This window comes from Corvus cornix, chromosome 2, assembly GCF_000738735.6.
Source record: "Corvus cornix cornix isolate S_Up_H32 chromosome 2, ASM73873v5, whole genome shotgun sequence".
Taxonomy (NCBI): Eukaryota; Metazoa; Chordata; class Aves; order Passeriformes; family Corvidae; genus Corvus; species Corvus cornix.
The window spans coordinates 82,101,564-82,121,396 of NC_046333.1; the positions used below are offsets into that span (position 1 = coordinate 82,101,564).

Below are 19,833 nucleotides of genomic sequence, written 5' to 3' on the forward strand. Positions count from 1 at the left end.
TGCAAAATTCAGATCCAGAATATGATTTACATTGTGTCATGCTGTCCATTCTGTTTGTGTTAATTTGTTGCATGTTTAAAACCCTTCCTCACAGTAGTATTTCAACACTGGCAGGTGAGGGAGCACCAAAAGGTAATGAGATGCTTTCTAACAGTGTAATGGTAAGTTCAGAATATCAGTAGCCTAAGAATTTGTCACTTTAGCAAAAGAGAAACCGAAGGAGAGCAGCTGAAATGGCTTTGCAAACATCTGTAAGGAACTTATCCCTAACACAGAAGAAACTGTCAGGGTGTTCTTTTGACACTGAGCACTGAAGGAAGAAGTGACCCATTCAGAACTGAATGAGAAACAAGTAGTGGGAAGAACAACCTGTGAAAGACCTTCAAAAGTGAGTAGGGATGAAAAGGGTGTGACATAAGCAAAGAAATGAGATAGGAAAACTCAAACTGGTCTTTTGATGTTTGACTTTCTCCGTGGTGGAACTGGTGATGCCTTTCTCACACAGGCCAGAAGGTGGTGGTATTCTCAAACAAATTTGCTTTCCCATAGTTCTTCAAACACAGATGGTTTGTAAATAAAGGCTACTTAAAAGAAGCAATTTGTACTGACTGTCCCAAAGTAAAAATAACTTGCTAAGAATATGGCCATATTCCATCTCATTCTTTGCTGGTATAACTTTGATGCTGATTTTTTGAAAAAACATTGTGGTATTACAAAACATTTCCTTCTCCCTTTGTATTACTGTGATTCCTTTCATTTAATGCTGCTGAATTTGTTTAGTGAAGTGTTTATTTTTGAAAAGGAATGTAGCAGTTAATGTCCTCTTGTCCATAGCCCAGTGCATGTAGAAGGTCATGAATAATGAAAGTAACAAACATGTCTCAGAATGGGCTGCTCTATGGGCTTTGCTTCTCACATCATGCCAAACAAGTGCTATTGATTGCCTAATTTACTACTTTTTCAGGTCCCAAATTAAGAAGGTTTTTTTTCTGTTATTTTTTCACTAGGAGTCTCAATGTATTTACAAATTACATAGATTTCCTATGTCTAAATACCTGGCAAAACCAGTGTCAGTCACAGCTGTGGACTTCCAGTTCTTTTTCTGGTATGATCACTCTGGCTGTTCCTTTCTGAACAATACTGCCTCAGCTTTAAACAACAGGATCAATGGCTCTTGAGAACCAAATTGATGCATACCCTGCAGGAGAAACTCCTCCTGAAATTACCTTAACATTTTAGTACTGGATTCCATGAAAGTACAAGGCATTAAATGTTTAATCAGATTTAGACATTTGTGCTAAACGTGCTTTTTAAATGACTACTGCTCAAATCCTTGTGTTTTTTCCATACTTTCTACCAAATTATTTAGTGCTTGTTCTGCTAGTATTGCTTTTTCTTTTTACCCCTTTTTTCCAGATTGGATACAGAACCAATGATGATTTTTCTTGTTAAATCAGTCAGACCTTCCTATAGTGGAAGTCAGTGAAATGAATATCTGAAATCAGCTAAACCCAGATTTTGTCTCTTCAAATGCAAAGCACTCAGAAATTCCTTTTAATTCAAGTTCCACTTGAAGTCTACTGAAACCGCTAAGCACGTAAGCCCATCCATTTTAGAAAATTCTGAGCTGAATCTCTGTTTCAGCTGCTGTGCACATAAAACAATGTCCCACAATTCTCTAGCAACTCTGTAAGCATTGAAAAATCTGTGACCACTGATACCTTGAGGGGCAAGCTTGCTTAAATGTTAGGTCTGTGAAGGGTTATGTAGAAGCAGTGCCCAGAATTGCAGAGACAGCTTTTGACCCAACAGGTCTCATTCCCAGTGTTGCTGCCTAAAATGCTCAGCTCTTGTCAGTGCTGCTTTTCATGAGATTTTTATGAGAATGTAAGGAGAAGACATGCATTTTAATTAGCATGAGAAAAAGTGCAGCTGCTATTTCACCCTATTTTTAATCCAGATCATTCTCATTAACTAAACTGTAGAGGAAAAGGCAAAAGCACCATATTGCTTTTCAACGTGGGGTTTTTTTCCAGATAAATGTTGCTGGTGATGACAGACACGAGAGATTTCACATGGATCCAGGCCTAGAGAAGGTTTTTTCAATGAGCAGGGCGGCTACTTTCCCCGTAGATTGCTGCGTGCAGGCTATAAACCCTCACATGCTCTCTGGTTGCTGGGTCTAAGGGCTTATTTACACGCTTCCCATACTGTGAAGATGTCACCACAGGAACAGGTCTTGCCATTTCCTGTGAAAACACAAAAGTCCCCTTAGAAGAAAATCACACAGTGAATAGAAAACTTGGCAGTTTTCTATTGCTAAATGTGCTGTGGCCAGGGGTAAAATAACTGACAGAACTGTACAGCATCTGCTATATGGATTTGTTTAGTGCCCATACTGTTCTATCCCTGCCCTAGTTTTTTATGTATCTTAATAAACATGAATGTGTCCCTAGATGACACTGATGATAAGATATGGAGCTGTGGACTGATAATTTTTTACACAAATACATACACACATGTGATTACCATGTGATTACTGGCAAACTAAATGCTAGAAAAGCACAGATTATATTTTTATTTTTATTGTGCACTAAGTTGCATGATTCATTTGAAAAATAGGAGAGATTTGTGCCCCCTGTTACAGGAACACCTACCTTGCTTGCACAATTCAGTGAAAGCACAGCTTGAAAAAAATCAAAGCCTAAAGAAAAACCCTGAGCAACCATGAGTCCATGCAAGCTTTCCCTGAAGGAAGTAAAGCACATACTACTTTATTTCTGCACAATGAAAGATTTTACTAAAAATACTTGTAGCTGTAAGATTACAGAAGTTAACTGCTTTGTAATGATGGAAAGTGGACTTGATGACCAAGAAAAGATTTTAAGCTTCTTAGTAAGCTGCACTTTAAGTGACTCTGCAATCACTATCTGCAATCTGCAGTTCCTTCCTGTGTTACAGCAACAGGGAGCTATGGAGTCAGAAGGGAAAGACAGGATTTGTTTGTTTTTCTTTTCCTAGCTAAAGGTCTCAGATTTATCAGGCTGCTTGTATGTTTGCACACTGACTAACACAGTAAGCTTGGTCTGCAATGTGTTTATCTAGTCTTATAAATAGTATCTGAGAATCAAAATGCAGATGCCACACCATAGTTCAAGTGCAAGCAAATAAACTTTTTTGCTACAACACACACAAGTCTGAACAAATCAGCACAAATGTCCTGCAAGGATGCAGGTGGGAGCTCAGATTGGAGGGATCTCATAGCAAGGCAGTCAGCTAAGAGACATTTCCAGCCTCGTGGACAGAACCTGAGATTCTTGCAAAGATACTGTAAACCCTTTTTTTAAAAAACAAACAAAAAAACTAACTAACTAACTAACCCACTCAATAGAAAAGCTCATTTCAAAACAACCATTTATCCCCCAGTTCTCTTGCCTACATTACTCCACCCATTAAAAACTATTCAGTACACCAACTTTTAACCCCAGAAGAATGAAAATCAAGTCAAGAAGATTGGCAGGCAAAATTAAGACCATTTTCTCCCATGCCCTAGTTGTGGATAAACATTGAGAAATGAGAAACTAAAAAATCTTTGTACCATCAAGGAAGGCTTTGCTAGCAATACAGGATTTACAGTGCTAATGATACACAGAAGTATTTAATTCCAATAGTTTGTGTTCCTTTTAAATAAGTAAGATTCAGTTTTCAGCATCCTTGGTAGCACAGCGCTGACTGTGCACACTGGCATTTCATCTTTGTGGGTTTGGCATTCAGTGGGTTTCAGATTTTCCAACAGTTGGCTGGGAAGCATCCTGCTACCCGCCTTCGCAGTGTGTAATTCTAGCACTGCTAGCACTTGCAATCAGCAATGGCAGCCCTGTGCACACACTCCACTGCAGTTACTCAGCTGCATGTAGCTAAACTGAGTATGTGTCACTGTACTCTTGAATTCCCTGAGTGCACCCAGGCTATCTGCAAGAAATGAGGGGCTTGCTTGCCCCTTACTTTTCCACTTCAAGTAAAGCAGTGTACTATGGAGTGTTCAGCCTGTCTGCTTTCAGTGTTGTACTAGAAAGATGTAAATTGTGGCATTTGTATTTATTAGATTTTGTAATTTAGTTATTATTATATAAAGTCTGAGAGGGCCACTGTGATAGTAAAGAGGAACTGAGTATGTGACTTGAACTTAGTTATGGTTACATCCAGTGTTGGGTGTCATGACATGCAAGAGGATCATGTTGTAGTATTAAGCAGCTGTGGGTTTGATGTGTCTCCCTGCTAATTAAAGGGCTGGATTAAGGGACACCTGTTTGGACAGTCCCTTGTGTGCACTGCCCAGCAGAGCTGGTATGAATTCTGGCCTGTACAAGTTTGCTCTAGGAAGAAAACCAATAGGAAAGTGAGTTCTGTTGATGCAAGAGCTCACTTGGAGGTAGGGCTTGGTACAAGGGGAGGGAGGTTGTCTTTGTTTTGTTCAAATAAAAAGTTTAATTTCTACTTGGAGTAGTCATTTACATACCTTTTGGCCTCACACAGATTTGCAGTTGAGTTACTAGGCATGAGCAGGTGATGCTCATGGGCACTCCTGGGATTCCTCTGGGAGCATCTAATACTTCCTGCACTGTCTGATAGAGCTGAAGGGCATTATGGCTATGCACTTGCACTGAAATGTCTGGCATATATAACTGCTAGTGAGACAAATCACAAGCAGTGGGCTTTGTCAGAAAAAAACAATTTTATTACACAGAAATTAGAGTAATTTGAACTCTTGTGTTGCTCTTCCTTCTTCCTTCTCTATACATAAAACCCTCAATGCGAGCAGCCATCCTTAGCCTAGCCATCACATTATATCCCATGAACCCACTGGGATTTTGAGGTCATTAGTACACAGAGGTTACACTTCATTTGGCTGTTGACAGCCTCTGCCTCTATGTGCAGTTTTGTGTGTGTATGTATAAATATAATTATATATACAGACACTTGTATGTATGTGTATTATTCAGATGCTGCATGGAAAAATACATGCATATATATTTATGCATACATATGACAGTATTTCTGTTTCCAAGGGTGCTGTGTAAAACCATGGCTATATTTACCTATAAGTGCACATCAAACCCGGATTCTGCTGGCCTCAAATACTTTGCCCATCCTTTTCCAGGCATGCCCATGTGTTCTGATTGACCACACCTTTGCACTAGCTCCCTATGAATTTCCTTCCTGCAGGGCAATCTGGTATAGGTTTTCTTAACAAACTCACCAGCTTTAGAGACTTGCCTTCAACAACAAATGCTGGCGTAGAGAGGGTGGGTGTCAGAGGACAGTAAGTGAAGTCATGGCCTCCTAATCCAGTCCTCTCAGGGAGAAGAGTTTTCAAGCATCACAGAAATAACTGCAGAACCACCTGAAATGCAACTCTTGAGGGGCACAGATGGTTCAGAGTACACCCTGAACTCTGCAAGAGAGGATCTGCCTCTTCCCCCTTGCTTTAACTTGCATATGTCTTGTCCTGGAAATCTTCAGGATATGAAAGAGCAAGAGCTAATTAGGGTGTCTTCATGGGATAATGCTTTCTCCTAAACCTGCAAGCTGAGTACAATGATGTTCTCCTTCTTTCTTACCATATAGACTGCACCATAAAGGGTAAAACAATGCCTATAGCCTCCAGTCATGTCAAAAAGTACAAAACACATTTAACAAAGATAATTACGAATTTATAAAAGGGTTACCTCCTCATGAATTTTAAGGCCACGACCCTTTGCGTGTTTTCTGTCGCAGCATGGAAGATATTGGTCGTAACCTTCTGTTATTCCAAAAACGGCATCATAGGTGAAAAAATCTCCTGTCTTGAGAAAAGGGGAAGAAAGACTAATTCACAGAATTGCTTTACTTTGTAGATTACAGAACACATGTAGTCAAATCAATACCTAAACAGTGCATATATTGCATGAGGTGATGACAACTTCATTAGGAAGTTTGGGCCCCTCCTTTGGAATAGTTTGCAAAATTACCTAATGACACGTGGTATCATTTATTAAGTTTGTTCAGCTCTGAAATTTCTCTTGTGGTATTTTACTTCATTTTCCCCCCCTGTAATCTGTTGTAATGTTTGGAAATTTAACTGATCTGTTTTAATTTCCTGCATTTAATTTCTCCTTCACAAATTCGTGTATTTGTCAAATGATCTGCAAAATTAAGTAAAAGCAAAACAGGCATTTTCAAAAAGACAAAGGGATTCTCCACTGTAAACATAATTTCATTTCTGATTAGAGCAGAATTGAGAAACATGCCACAGTGATAATCCAGTGATCCAGCAGTATGCATGACACACATGTCAGGCATGAAAATAAAGCACACCCAAAACCAGAATATTATTGTTTAACTGTTGACACAGTTGCATCCAAATAACCAACATAAAAGATCTGCTCTTCCAACAAAGGCGTTTGTGAAATCCAATCAAGAAGTTCTCATAAGTGGAATCAAAGCAATTTCAAAACCAAAAAAAGTTTTCAAAGAAAAAAGAAAAAGCAAAATCCCTACTGAAATTCGCTGCCAGTTGTTACTGAACTTCATTAAAAGGTCCATATTCTGTTAAACATGTCAGTCATCACTGGCTTTGTGCATGGCTGACTAAAAAAATGGTGCGTTTTGTTGGGCTTTTTTTCTCCTCCAATTTTACAGTGTGTCCAATTTAACCTTTGAAAATCTCATGTACTTTGAGTCTTTTGAATTACAATGGACTTCTCCAAATATAGTCAAGTCATGGCAGGTCAAGAAGGCTATAGTGGTTCCATTAAAAGGACACCATAGTTAAGAGCACTAGTGAGACACTGCTGTAATTTCAGGCTTTATTCCTAAAGGTATCTCCATTGCTTGGTTCTGCCAAGAGGAGAGATTATCTATCTATCCCTTCACTTCTCTGAAACCATTGAGCTTCATAGGATTTCAGGCACATTCAAGAGCACCCTGCACATGATTTGTCATCTCCATGACTATTTCTGTGCTTCCTTGCTTCTCCTTTCCTCCCCATGCTAGCAGTTTCATTCAGTGGGCATTTAATTTGTACTCACCACCAGAAATGTTATTTGCTCTTTGCTGTTATTCATCTGGCATTATTTGTCACTTGTGTCAGAGCACATAATTCGTTCTTTCTGGAACTTGCAGATAGTCAGCCAGGCTGTTATATCAAAAATTACCTCGGTCCCAGATATCTATTTAAGATTTTCTGCCAGATGTGTAGAGACAACACTTCTTTGCTCAATATACTGATAACTTTCTGCTGCTGTTTCTCTTTGTTGTAAATGATAATTTGGTTGGCCTGGGTGGTGATAGTGGTGGTGGTGGTGGTGGTGGTGAGCTGTTTCTTAAACCCATCAGAGCAAGTGAGTCACACAGAGCTGATGATAAATGTGCACTCAGGGTAGGCATCCTCTGTGTACTGCTGCTAAAGTTAAGTGCTTTGCAAGCATTCATTGGTATTCTGGACACACATAAAATAGGTAATAGCTTTCTCCACGTCTCAGAAGAGGAAACACCAGGCACATTGGCTACAGTAACTTATGTAAAGCAATCCAGGGAGCAACTGTCAGCCAAGGGATTAAAAGGCAGGAATTTCTAGCTTCTGGCCATGCAATGAGCCCATCTTCTTCCTACTTCTCTCTGCTTCAGTTGGTTTTAGGTATTTAAGCTGCAGAAAGGAATGAGATTCCTTTTGCTGTATAAATAAAAAGATTCAACTTATCTAATTCCTAAATTGTGTAGAAAAATGGGTTGAATCTGCTTCGTCCCCTGTGGCTGAGGCCTGGGCTGTGAAGAAACCTATTAAAGAGCTGTTACCACTTTTTGTTTCCACGCCACTGGAGCAGCATTTTTCACAAACCAGGCCGTTGTGAGTGTGAAAGCAGACCATACTGTAAGGAAAAGCTCTACCATGTGGCTGCTAATTCTGCAGCCATTAATAGACTGGATAGACTGTGAGCTCCACCAGCCCCAAGAGCACCACGCCAGCCCTTTGGCCTGCCCTCACCTTGCTCTTTCCCTACTGTTTTGTGAAGCATGGCACCAACTGTGCCCGTTCACCTTTGGGTCAGATCACCTTCCCAAGGAAATGCTGGAATCAACACAAAAGAGTCTGACATTAGAAATCTACTTGTCTTTTAGCAGGACCAGGTGGTCAATGCAGGAAATTTGCTGTTCCTTTAATGCACAGAACAGTGGTCTGGTATGTACCCTGCCCACAACCCAGGGACACAGGATGTGCAAACTCTCACAAACCACCAGTCAGCACTGCCCCGTGCTTGGCGCATTTAGCAGCTTGTCACTTGGGTGAGCAGGGGATTCATGGCTTGTATTTATTGTTATAAATTGCCATAGCATTGCCATGTTACACTGACATAATAGGTATTTCAGAACATTTTATGCCAATTTTTGACAAAAAAGCCTGTTAACTTCAATGTCTCACATGACACTTCATAGAGAGAAAAGTTCACCACCCAGGAACTGTAGGTAAGCTGAGGCGGAGGGTGTAAGATTGTTTTAATTTCTGATTTTAAATATGAGGACAGAATGAGGAACAAAGGTGACATAATGCAGCAGAGCAAGGAGTGAGACTCCCTGCCAGTGTACTTGAGTTACTACATGTTGAGTGGCAGTGTACCACCTTCAGAAGGATTCACTTACAGAGGCATATAATGATGTTTTGAGTAGCTCTATTGATTTTACTAAAGCTGAGCATTGTGGAAAATTTATGCAATGCACACTGAAAATCTTTTCCCTCCAATTAAAATGGCGAAGTTTCCTTATTAAAGGGTTCCCAAGAGTGTGTTAGGAGAAAATCCACTGGTGCTGCATCAAACCCTAGAGACCAATGATGCCTTTCCTAGTGTTCCCCCTAAAAATGCCTCACATTTCATTGCTACCAAGTGGCCTGTCCATCCTCAATCCTTGGCAAACCATGTCTCTGCCTTCTCTTGTCATCCAGTGGAAGACATTACTCTCATTTGCCATCCACAAATAGCAAACACACTTTGCAAAGGCCTCTCATGGTGAAACCTATTACTTTGGCATTAGATAGCTTAGTGATAGAGATTAATCCGCTGCATTTTTGTATCAGAAAAAAAATTCTTCACTGTGAATGTGGTGAGGCATTAGAACAGGTTGCCCAGATAAGTTGTCGGTGCCCCATCCCTGGAGGTGCTCAAAGCCAGGCTGGATGGGACTTTGATCAACCTGGTCTAGTGGAAGGTATCCCTGCCCCTGGCAGGGGGTTGGAACTGGATGATCTTTAAGGTCCCCTCCAACCCAATCCATTCCGTGATGCTATGACGATTTTAGGCACCTGTCTGACCCGGTCCCTCACGATGAGAGCCGAGCCCTTGCACCGGGTCCAAGCAGAGTGTCTACACTGCGCAGAGACCCGCGGGGAGAACTCGTCCCTCCGCCCTGCGCTGCCCCCCATCCGACCCCAGCTCGCTCGCTCCCTCCCTCACCTTGCGCGGCCGGCTGAAATAGCTGAGCTCCGGCGGCCCTTCCCGTTTGGGCGGGACGAAGCTGAAGGCGGAGAAGGAACTGAGGGCAGGCCGCCTCCTCCCCGGCGCGTTGTCGAGCGCCTGCTGTGCCAAACGCGTCCCGATGGCTGCCGGCGTGCGCGGGCCGGGCGCGGCCATGCTGCCCTGGCCGCCGTTACCGGCGCTGCTGCCCCTCGGGCCAGCTCGGCGGGAGCCGGCCCGGGCGCGGCCGGGCTCGGGGCCTCGGGGCGTTCCGCAGAGCCCTGCCGAGCCTCAAGTGTGCATCCACCGGCTCGTGGAGTTTTGGTCTCAGTCTTGTGCAGCGGCTCCCGCTCCCTGGTCCTTTGTGTCCTTGGAAGCTGGGGAGGAAGGTTAGAGCAAAGCCTGGCAGAAAGGGACTGACTTTTTTTACTGTGACAGCTTCCACTAGACCCCACATCCCCTTTTCAGTGGATAACTTGAATAAAACTACACCACAGCATGCAATTTCCACCAGGATAAGGAGCCAGTGTCTTGAGGAGCTTGGGCTTCTCTCTTCGGACAGCAGATCACCGACTCGGGCAAAGGCTTTCACATGCTTCTTTAAGTCTGTCAGGATGGTGCTGTGACCTCTTCCATGTGGAGCTGTTCCAGTGCCCAACCACCCTCTGGATGAGGAACCTTTCTCTAACATCCAACCTAAACCTCCCCTGACTCAGCTTCAGGCCTTTTCCTCAGGTCCTGTCACTGGTCACCACAGAGAAGAGATCAGTGCCTGCCCCTCCTCTTCCCCTCATGAGGAAGTTGTAGACTGTGATGAGGTCTCCCTTCAGTCTTCTCCAGGCTGAACAGACCAAGTGCCCTCAGCTGCTCCTCATACAACTTCCCCTCAAGGCCCTTCACCATCTTTGTTGCCCTCCTCTGGATGCTCTCTAAAAGCTTAATGTCCTTCTTAAATTGTGGCACCCAGACCTGCCCCCAGCACTCGAGGTGAGGCTGCCCCAGTGCAGAGCAGAGCAGGACAATCCCCTCCCTTGCCCGGCTGGTGATGCTGTGCCTGATGCCTCCCAGGACAGGGTTGGCCCTCCTGGCTGCCAGGGCACTGCTGACTCAGATTCCCCTTGCCATCGACCAGGACCCCCAAGTTCCTTTCCATGGCACTGCTTTCCAGCATCTCATTCCCCAGGTTGTATGTACATCCAGGGTTGCCCCATCCCAGGTGCAGAATCCAGCATGGGATGCTCAGCCATTTCAGGCAATGCAGTTGGAAAATTCTCTCACACACTTTTGTTGGGAACACTGAAAATAAGTGTCTCCTGCATGTAAATCTCAGACCAACTGTAAAACTTCTCTGCCCTAGTAGTACCTGGCTCCTAGGTTTGATATTCACCCCATGGTTATCCTGGTTTAATACATATATGTAACTATGCCCATGCTGCTTCTTACTGTGGTCCCTAGGGATCTGCAAGCAGCTTGGTTTAGTTTATCTTTGTTTCCTGTAACCACAGTTGTAGAGCTACTGTCCTGTGGGCACAGCATTACTATTATTATTGCTACCAGTATCTTTTGGTAAGCACTTTCACAATAGCACTCTCCCAGGCATCTTGAATTTTACTGAACATCCAAAATTTATTTAAAATCCCCCAACTTTCAGAGTACCAGAAATCTTCACAACTGATTGTTTCAGGCATCTTGGAGCCAGGCAGTAATTCAGGCCTACAAAAGTCTCATCCCTATGATGTAGCTGCCACTCTACCATCACTAACCTACTGAATAACACAGACTCCTGCTTCTTTGTGAGTGTAGCATGGAGGCTTTATAATCTGCAGACTGATGTGGGTGGTTTTTTTAATAATTTGTGACAATTTCCATCTGCTTATCTAATAATGTCCCTCTACCAATTAAGATCCTCTTCTTCCTGTAGCATGGGCCAATTAGCACAGTGTAAGCGAGCAGTGGAATTGAAAATCCAACAGCTGCCTTACATCAGCTTCCTACGCAGAGACCTGCTTGCCACTGTGCAAGTGCTTTTCTGTAGTTTAGTCCAAGCACAGAGAGATAGCAAGCCCATTTATAAAAAGCAGCTCAGCTGAAACTGCAGCTATAAATAGAGCCACAAGAAACTGTTCACCACAGATATCAACTAAGCTAGGCAAGAGCTCTGAAGTCAGATCTGAAAGATTTCTCTCCAGTTTTCTTTCTACTGTTCTCATGTAGCTTGTTTTGATTAACATTAAATTGATGGCATTAAGTTGAATTACAGCATTTGGATGCAGTATAGATTGTCACAAATATTGCTAGATGCTTGTTACAGATTTGCAATACTGTTGTTCCCTCCCCCCCGCCCATTTGAAGTAATTAAAAACTATGCTTTTCACTTAATTTTTCCTTCCCAGTGAAGGTAAAAATCCTTTTAGAATTATTTGAAACTTAAAAAGGCTTTTCTTCCTGGTCACCTTTTGCAGACTGCCCAGAAGAAGGATATGAATGCCCAGGGGGGTTTGTTCCAGTTGCAACCAGACTTTATTAATATGCTACTGTTAAGTGTATGTTCTTGTTACGAAATAGCATGGAAGGTCAGTCTGTTTCCTTAGTAACTTCAATTCGAACATGTAAACACTGGAGCAATTTTAGTCCATATGATGAAAACTATGCATTCAAATACATCTGAGCTAAGACACCAAAGCGTTAAAAGTTGCTTTGAATTTGGTGTTTTGGTGATGATAAGTTCAATTGCCTGCCTTTTTAGAGAGTAGTAATACCCCCTCAGGTTCCACTGCTAAGATGTCTGAGTTTTGAACATGTTGGTATGTACTTCTATAGCCATAAAGTGTCTCAAAGGTAGGGGCACTGTTCTGGAATGTCAAACTGGCTTGTGCAATAATTCTGAAAAAATGCCCTAAAAGAAATATGAAGCAAATAATAGTGGAGCCAGGGAGAGAGGCCACAAAGGAGACAATGATAACTGGGGGGGACAGGATGGACACAAGAGGACGGGGGACATATAACTGGACAGCTCACTGATACACAGAAAAAACAGTAGCTGTTTTTTGCTACAAGCTGAGGTGCCTGTTTCAAACTCATGTCACTTAGAGCTGAGTAACCTGCTGTCAAATTAAGGCTTAGCAAGCCCTCTCCTGTCCTAGCTCTTTGACCTCAACATGTATCAGATTGCCATGTGGTCCTGACCTTCAGCTGAGCCATGAAGGAGAGACAGTCTTTGTCGAATATGTTCCATTGGATGGCCCTTGAAAGAGGCTGAAACAAAAATGGCTCAAAACCTGTCCCCTTTCTACTGCCATAGCTTTGGGTCAAGCCAGTTGTTTCACAGAAGTGCTTGTTTTTTCTAGATCCTAATTACTGACTGACTGCCACCTCAAACAGGAAGGCTTTTCAGAAACATTGCATCCCTCCCACAGGAGACAGTCCTCCATGAACTTCTCCCATTGAATCCTTCTCACAGTCTGCAGTTCTTCATGAACTGCTTCAGCGTGGGTCCCTTTCATGGGGTGCAGTCCTTCTGGAACAGGCTGCTGCAGTGCGGGTTCCCCATGGGATCACAGGTCCTGTCAGCAAACCTGCTACAAGAGTGGCTCCTCTCTCCATGGGCCCACAGGTCCTGTCAGCAGCCTCCTCCAGCACAGGTTACCCACAGGCTCACAGCCTCTTTGGGGCATCCACCTGGTCCAGTGTGGGGTTGTGCGTGGGCTGCAGGTGGATCTCTGCTCCACCATGGGCTTCCAAGGGCTGCAGGGACACAGTTACCTCACCATGGTCTGCACCACCCACTGGAGGGGAATCTCTGCTCTGCTGCCTGGAACATCTTCTCCTCGTCCTTCCTCACTGACCCTGGTGTTTCCAGAGATGTTTCCTCCCTGCAGCTGCTGATTCTGCCACATTTTTTATCTCTTCTTAAATATGTTATCCCAGAGCTGTTGTTGATGGGCTTGGCTTTGGCCAGCGGTGGGTCGGTCTTGGAGCTGTCTAGCATTGGCTCTTTTGGACATGAGGAAGTTTCTGGCAACTTCTCACAGAGGCCACCCCTGTAACCCTGTCCCCCTCTCCTTGCTACCAAAACCTTGCCACACAACCCAATATAGCTGACTGATATCTGCTCCAATTAAAATCAATATTCTGTTCAATAACTTTCTTGGTAAGTAGAGTAATATACAGTTTTATACATGAGGTGACATAACTTCCATAAAAATTGCTATTTGTAACACTTTTTTGAATAAAACATGAAAAATTCTAGTACAAGAATGTCAACCTTTTGAAATACTTTCACACACATTTTTTCCTGTCAAAACTGAGATGTTCAGGAAGAGCGTCCCAATGGCTACAAATAGATTTGGAAAATACTCTATCCAAAAAATGTCAAACAATTCTTGGCAGAATCTTTGTTTTAAACAGGGCATTCTACAACATAAAGGGGTTCATATCTTCATAGTTGCAAACATTAATAAAATGCCCTTATCTTGCATTTTGACATATCAAAAATTACATTGACCTGCGTAATTCCTGCCTCTGAATTTGAAAATGCTTAAAATTAATATGTAGCAAACTTTAGGATGAACTAGTTACAGTTGATTTATATAACATTTTTGACAAATCCACACAAATCTGAATTACTTCAAAGAACAAAAAATTATCTCTTAATTACATGTTTTATTTAAGGCACATATATCTCATTCTACATTTATTTCCTCCTCAGAATCACTCTGCTAATTTAGACAAGAAATGAAGAATAAAACTAAAAATCCCTAGACTTAAAATTGTTTGGGGTTCACCTGTAAAAAGTCTTGAAGGCCACTATCTACACCAAGTGAAGGAGAATCTGCTATCTGAAAATGAAAAATTAATCTATGTTCATACATAACCACAAAAAGAAGGAAAACTATGTATCAAAGTACAAGAAAATCTTATCTTTTAACAGTAAATCTTCTGCTATATAAAGCATCTTGACAACATAGCTTATTATTTGTCCCAATATGAGGTTTTAAAAACAAAACAGGACAGACTTGCAAAAGCTCTTCCCTCACTTTGCTTTAGAAACAAGCAGACTGAACTACCTGTGTCTCAGTGGAAAAAGGGAAGGTTTGTAGATATTTTACAAAATGGAGGAAGCATATAGGAATATAAGAAAATGAAAAATGCTTTTCACATAGCATAAATAAGACACTAATGTCTCTCTTTAGAAACAGCAGCTAAATAGCATTAATTTACAGGTGATCCAAACTATTTCCATAGTTTATAAAAAACATCTGCCAGTCTAATCTTTCTTCCTGTCCTTTGGTAGCCCTCCATAAATTGGAACAAAGCACTGACTTTGAAAAAGAATTCCAGCAGGCTTCCCAGGTGTTCCCATTTGATTTTCTTTTTCCTAGACCACAGTGAATCACTCTTACATTGATCTTTTGGCTGTTGCCTCACAGTGTGAAATGCATTTGCATTGTACTTTTAGAAGTCCCACTCTGTGGTTCACTAATGAGCTGTGAACTATGTCACCAACATGGAAGTTGTAGAACTTGATGAATCTTACTGTGATGTGGAATCTATGGAATGTCAAATACTGATTTACATCATTACCATAAAGTTTTTCAGGTTACAGGCTGATACAGGAGTAGTGTTATATCCAGTTACTGAGGCCGAGATTGCTGCAGGAGGAAGAAAAAGTTCTTTTCATAAACGAATAGAGACAGAGAAAAAATAAGCCAGTATAAACAGTAGATGTAAAATGCATTGGAAGACAAGAGGTATTTATTAACTACAAAGAGCTTCTCAGCTAGAAAGATAGTAATACCCAGCAACTGAAGGCTAGAGAGAGGATGGTATGCGCCGTTCTTTGTGTGGGCAAATATATGCATATCTTTTGCCCACTTTCTTGTTCTTTAGCAGGATTTGCCTGCAAGAATCTAAATGCAACTACAAAATGAGAGAACACCACCAGTGGAATATGAGTGCTCTGAACATGGGCATTTTCAACATGCTCTTGGAGGGCACATATACACCTTTCTTTATATTTCATTGGACTAGTCAGCTCCCCACCACTCAGATGTTTTAACATTTCATAGCTTACAGAAATAATATTGTTTAACTTTTATAAAAATCACAGAAACAAGGCTATGAAGTTAGGTACAAGGTTTGTTAATGATGTGCAAGAATACAAATGAAAGCAAAATCCTGAAGGCACAGGTTATACCTGAAAGCTGCACATATATATGACAATATAATAGAATCAACTTCACATAAGGGTTTTCACCCACAGTAAGAAATTACTGCATTGACGTGTGGCAATACCACAATGATTTTAAAGGCCCAGAGTACATTCGAAGTCTAAGAAGGAGATCAATAGCTTCTTTCAACGTCCCTAGGACACATTTATAGCAAGTGGCGAGGAGGGATTTAGGAGAAGTCTTTAGTGACACAGCCAAGTGACAGCTAGCCAATGACTGGGACACTGGTTTTGCAGCCATGTGAGCTATTTGGAAAGTCTTTAATTCCACTGGAAAACATTTATCTTATTAATTAAAAGGAAGAAATAAAGACAACAAAAATATTTTTTAATGAGATTTTATTAGACTGAGCACCTGTCTTGAAAATTACTGTTTAAAAGTCTCCAGCGCTGGATGAAAAATTAAGTGTGTCACGTTGAACATAAGTGAAATAACTTACATTTTGCTTTTAGACTAACTTAAGGGGATCAAGATTCAGATTGTCTGTTTTACAGCAAATTAGGCACTTTGAAATCTACTGTCATTCCAATTCACTAGTGGGCAGATGGCTGCTGTGAGTAAACTGTGCCACATTCAGTGAGACTGGACTGATGCCATGTATTTGTGACCCACAATTTTGAGAACTTCTGAAAGGACACCAATGCTATACAAATGTGTATGTAGGTTTCATGAATGAGCAATCTGAATACTTTTTACATTTCAATAACATGCCAGAGGTAATAATGCATAAGTTGACTTCCACTGGTATCAGTCAGAAAAAATCTTGTAATTATATGCTATTTTGTAAACAGAATTATTTTCTTGTTAGGATACTATGACTAAAAAAATTGATTCCAACAAAGCGAAACTTAATTGTTACTATCTGTGCTTCAAAGGAGCATAGGTAGTACAATTACCTACTTTTACTGTCTTTCAGCTGGCTCATCTATGAAACTCTGCAAGTGTGAAACTTTTTAATTTAAAGGGACTTAAATTAATCTCAAATATCCACAAAACAGCATTTTGCTCATACTCATGTCCTAGTGAGTATAAATGAGATTATTAATTTAAATGATAAATGAGATTATTACTTTAAATATCCCACAAAATCCAGCATTGTAAAGGTTATGTGAAAGGCATGCAAGGGCAAAAGAGGTTGTCAAAGTGCAAAATGGAACTTTTTTTTTCTCTTGTACAGCTTGTCCTTGTTATTGTTTAAGCACTGTGGGCCAGTTGTTAAGTAGCAGCACTGCTGCTGTTTTCAGTATCCTCTACTTTGCTTGTGTTTATGGATTTGAGGTCAGTCTTCTGTATGACCTAGAGAATAAGTGACTGCAAAGTGCCTAGGATGCCACCCATGACTGAAGACAGTAGAGCTGATTTAGCTTCTGAAAGGCAATAGCAAGTCTAGCAGATATTATCGACCAAGACTATTGAGATAGCTGGCCGTAGCCTACCTCACCATCTAACTACTGAATAAAAAGCAGAGGCAGCAGCAGCAAACACTCAGCTTTGGAGCGACAGAAGCCAAGGAAGGAAGCAAAACTAAGAGACAGCAACAGTAAGACAAAGTACATATAAACTTTTAATGAATTAACCTTACAAAAGACAATAGCTTCAAAACATTTGACACGTTTGTACAAAACTATTCCAGCATTGTTAGTTCTCTCTTCAGAAAGAATGCCAGCAAGCCACCCAACGTGTCCCTGGCTATGAGATGCAACTGGTGATCACATCCAAATCATGTGTGGACAGAGTAAACTTATTTACAATACTGTATAGTTTAATACCAATTAGAGGATGCTATTGGGGAGCGACTGTATTTTCCAGAAAACACCATGCATCAGAAAATAGTATGCACCCCTAGCTTTATTGCCTTTTTTCCCCACATTTGTCACTAACACCTCTCTTTAGTCCTTTCAGGATGCGTTACCTCCTTTTGATTCCTATTCCTTCTTTTCTTGTCTTTGAATAACAGTGCAAGTAGCAGTACAATCTTCCAGCCCTATAGCGTACATCACAACTGTCCTTGAACATAGAAATATCAAGGTGCAAAATGATGGCTCATGGAACTATTCTGCAGCCATATTAAAATAAGTGCCACATACCAGAAAATAGCACGCATGTTAAGGGCCAAAATGTAGTTAAAAAGTGCGTGATACTTTCCTGAAAATATGGTACTGATGACACGTACAAGCATCTTCAAGATGCCATGTTCCCTTGTGAAAGGGATCTTGTCATTTCTGTATGTACAAAGTATGTCTTCAATTCTCCTTTTCCTTTTACATTTATTATTCCTCTGCAGGTGCTCATGTACCCCAGTGTTTGCAGGACGTTGTTTGTCTCCTCTGTAACCTGCAACAATACAGAAATACAGCCAGTGTTGATAACAAAGCAAAGCAGAATCTTTTTCCAGGGTGTGAAGGTAACATAATGTTCTGTTCGGTTATAGGGGGCTTGCTGTAATGCTCATAAAGCCTTTAAGGGTCTCAAGTGAGGTTTGAACACCTTAGCTTTCAAGCAGTCTGTTGCTGGATGCCCATTCTAATCACTTATATCCAGCATCTAATTTGCTGTAGCCACTTCTGTACCTAGGGTTGCCAACAGAGGATATCTTGTAGATAGATGAATGGAACTAGGGACAATACTCTTCCTACCTCACATAGCACTTCTCAACTTCAGGAGCTTATTTTCACTTCAGTAGGCCCAAGCTTCCCCATCTTTCTACAAATACTAAGGCTGTGTAAATGAAGTGATGGTAAGGCTCATGAAACGGTAGTTAGCATCACCTTTCAGAGCTGCTGTTGCCACTTTCTCATGCAACTGTTGGTGAACCAAACTTTAGGCCATTCTGCCATTTTAGGTGAAAGCCCACTAGGACACAATCAAGACTTACCTGTATTTTATCTAAGACACCAGTGCTGTCCATCCTGCTGGCCACATTTACTGTATTGCCCCATATATCATACTGTGGTTTTTGAGCTCCAATTACTCCAGCTATTACAGGTCCATGGTTTATACCTGGAAAACATCAGAACTTAATGTTAGGAATGAAAGGAAAGGCAACAAAGCTGGTGAAGGCCCTCGAGCACAAGTCCTATGAGTAGCCTCTGAGGGAGCTGGGGCTGTTTAGCCTGAAGAAAAGGGGGCTCAGGGGAGATTTTATCACTCTCTACTTCTGTCTGAAAGGAGGCTGTAGCCAGGTGGAGGTTGGTCTCTTCTCCCAGGCAAGCAGCGACAGGATAAGACGACAGTCTCCAGCTGTGCTAGGGGAGATTTAGGTTGATCATTAGGAGGAATTGCTTCACATAAAGGGTGACTAGACATTGGAATGGGCTTCCCAGGGAGATGGTGGAGTCACTGTCCACCAGTTGGAGGCGTTTAAGAAAAGACTGGAAGTGGCATTTGGTGCTGTGGTCTAGTTCACCTGGGGGTATTCAGTCATAGGTCAGGCTGGCTGATCTCAGAGATCTTTTCCAACTTAACTGATTCTGTTTTTTTGTGAAGATCCACCAAACAAGGACATACAGTGCATCTGGCATATAGCAAGTCAATGAACGCAACATTTGGCCCTTGCTGAATAGTGAGTATGGCAGCAAACAGTCGTTCACCGTGTTTTTATCGACCATTTATGGCAGGAGAATGTTAGTTACAAAAATGCCAAAAGTCAGTTCATCTAATTTTACTTTTACAGCTCCCTCCCATCCTGAGTAACTTGCTATTTTCAACCACTGGCATCCTAATAAACTGCTGCTGCCATTATTATGTAGCATGAGGAATACACTGTGGGTGAGCAGCAGCTTCTGGGAAAACAGATATAGAAGAATTTCTTTAAATTTCTTCTTGTAGTGAAAAGGGCCTCTCCTCTCTGCAATAGTTGATGGCCCCATCAAGTTACTTTTATAGTATTCTTTGCTTATTAAATTTAGAATAAACTAATGTGAATGAACTGAAAGGATTTGAAGCCTTGTTCTGAAGGCTGAATTGACCACAGAATGGTCCTAAAGAACTGCAGTATAAATATATATATTCAAATAATTTGATTAAGCACGGAGTAGAACAATATGGTAGAACAATATAGTCCCTCATTAGACTCTGGGCATTTTTTTATCTTGTAGTCAGTTTGTAACCTATGT

At 41.5% G+C, this 19,833-nt stretch overlaps 2 protein-coding genes across 3 annotated transcripts in view; both read right to left on the reverse strand.

Moving 5' to 3' along the window:
* Positions 1-1,933: 1,933 nt before the first annotated feature.
* C2H5orf49 (chromosome 2 C5orf49 homolog) lies at positions 1,934-9,685 on the reverse strand. The gene is made up of 3 exons (XM_039549794.1): positions 9,489-9,685; positions 5,730-5,846; positions 1,934-2,249 (listed from the first exon to the last, which is right to left on the reverse strand). Exons 1-3 carry the CDS (start codon positions 9,663-9,665, stop codon positions 2,103-2,105), a joined length of 441 nt encoding a protein of 146 aa, XP_039405728.1. The 5' UTR covers positions 9,666-9,685; the 3' UTR covers positions 1,934-2,102.
* Positions 9,686-15,224: 5,539 nt separating this feature from the next.
* The window catches only part of ADCY2 (adenylate cyclase 2), a 205,755-nt gene continuing 201,146 nt past the window's right edge, over positions 15,225-19,833 (reverse strand). For both annotated transcript variants that reach the window (XM_039549160.1, XM_039549159.1), the window contains 2 exons: positions 18,594-18,718; positions 15,225-18,052 (listed from right to left, as the gene is read on the reverse strand). In XM_039549160.1, the coding sequence (XP_039405094.1) occupies positions 17,900-18,052; positions 18,594-18,718 (278 nt within the window). In that variant the 3' untranslated portion in view covers positions 15,225-17,899. The remainder of the gene's footprint in view (positions 18,053-18,593; positions 18,719-19,833) is intronic.

Excerpts from the sequence above, each read along its gene's own strand:
- C2H5orf49 (XM_039549794.1), bottom strand. The coding sequence starts at position 9,665 with ATGGCCGCGCCCGGCCCGCGCACGCCGGCAGCCATCGGGACGCGTTTG. Across the intron at positions 5,847-9,488 it reads ATTTCAGCCGGCCGCGCAAG|ACAGGAGATTTTTTCACCTA; the intron begins GTGAGGGAGGGA and ends CCTTTTCTCAAG. Across the intron at positions 2,250-5,729 it reads GCCTTAAAATTCATGAGGAG|GAAATGGCAAGACCTGTTCC; the intron begins GTAACCCTTTTA and ends GTGTTTTCACAG.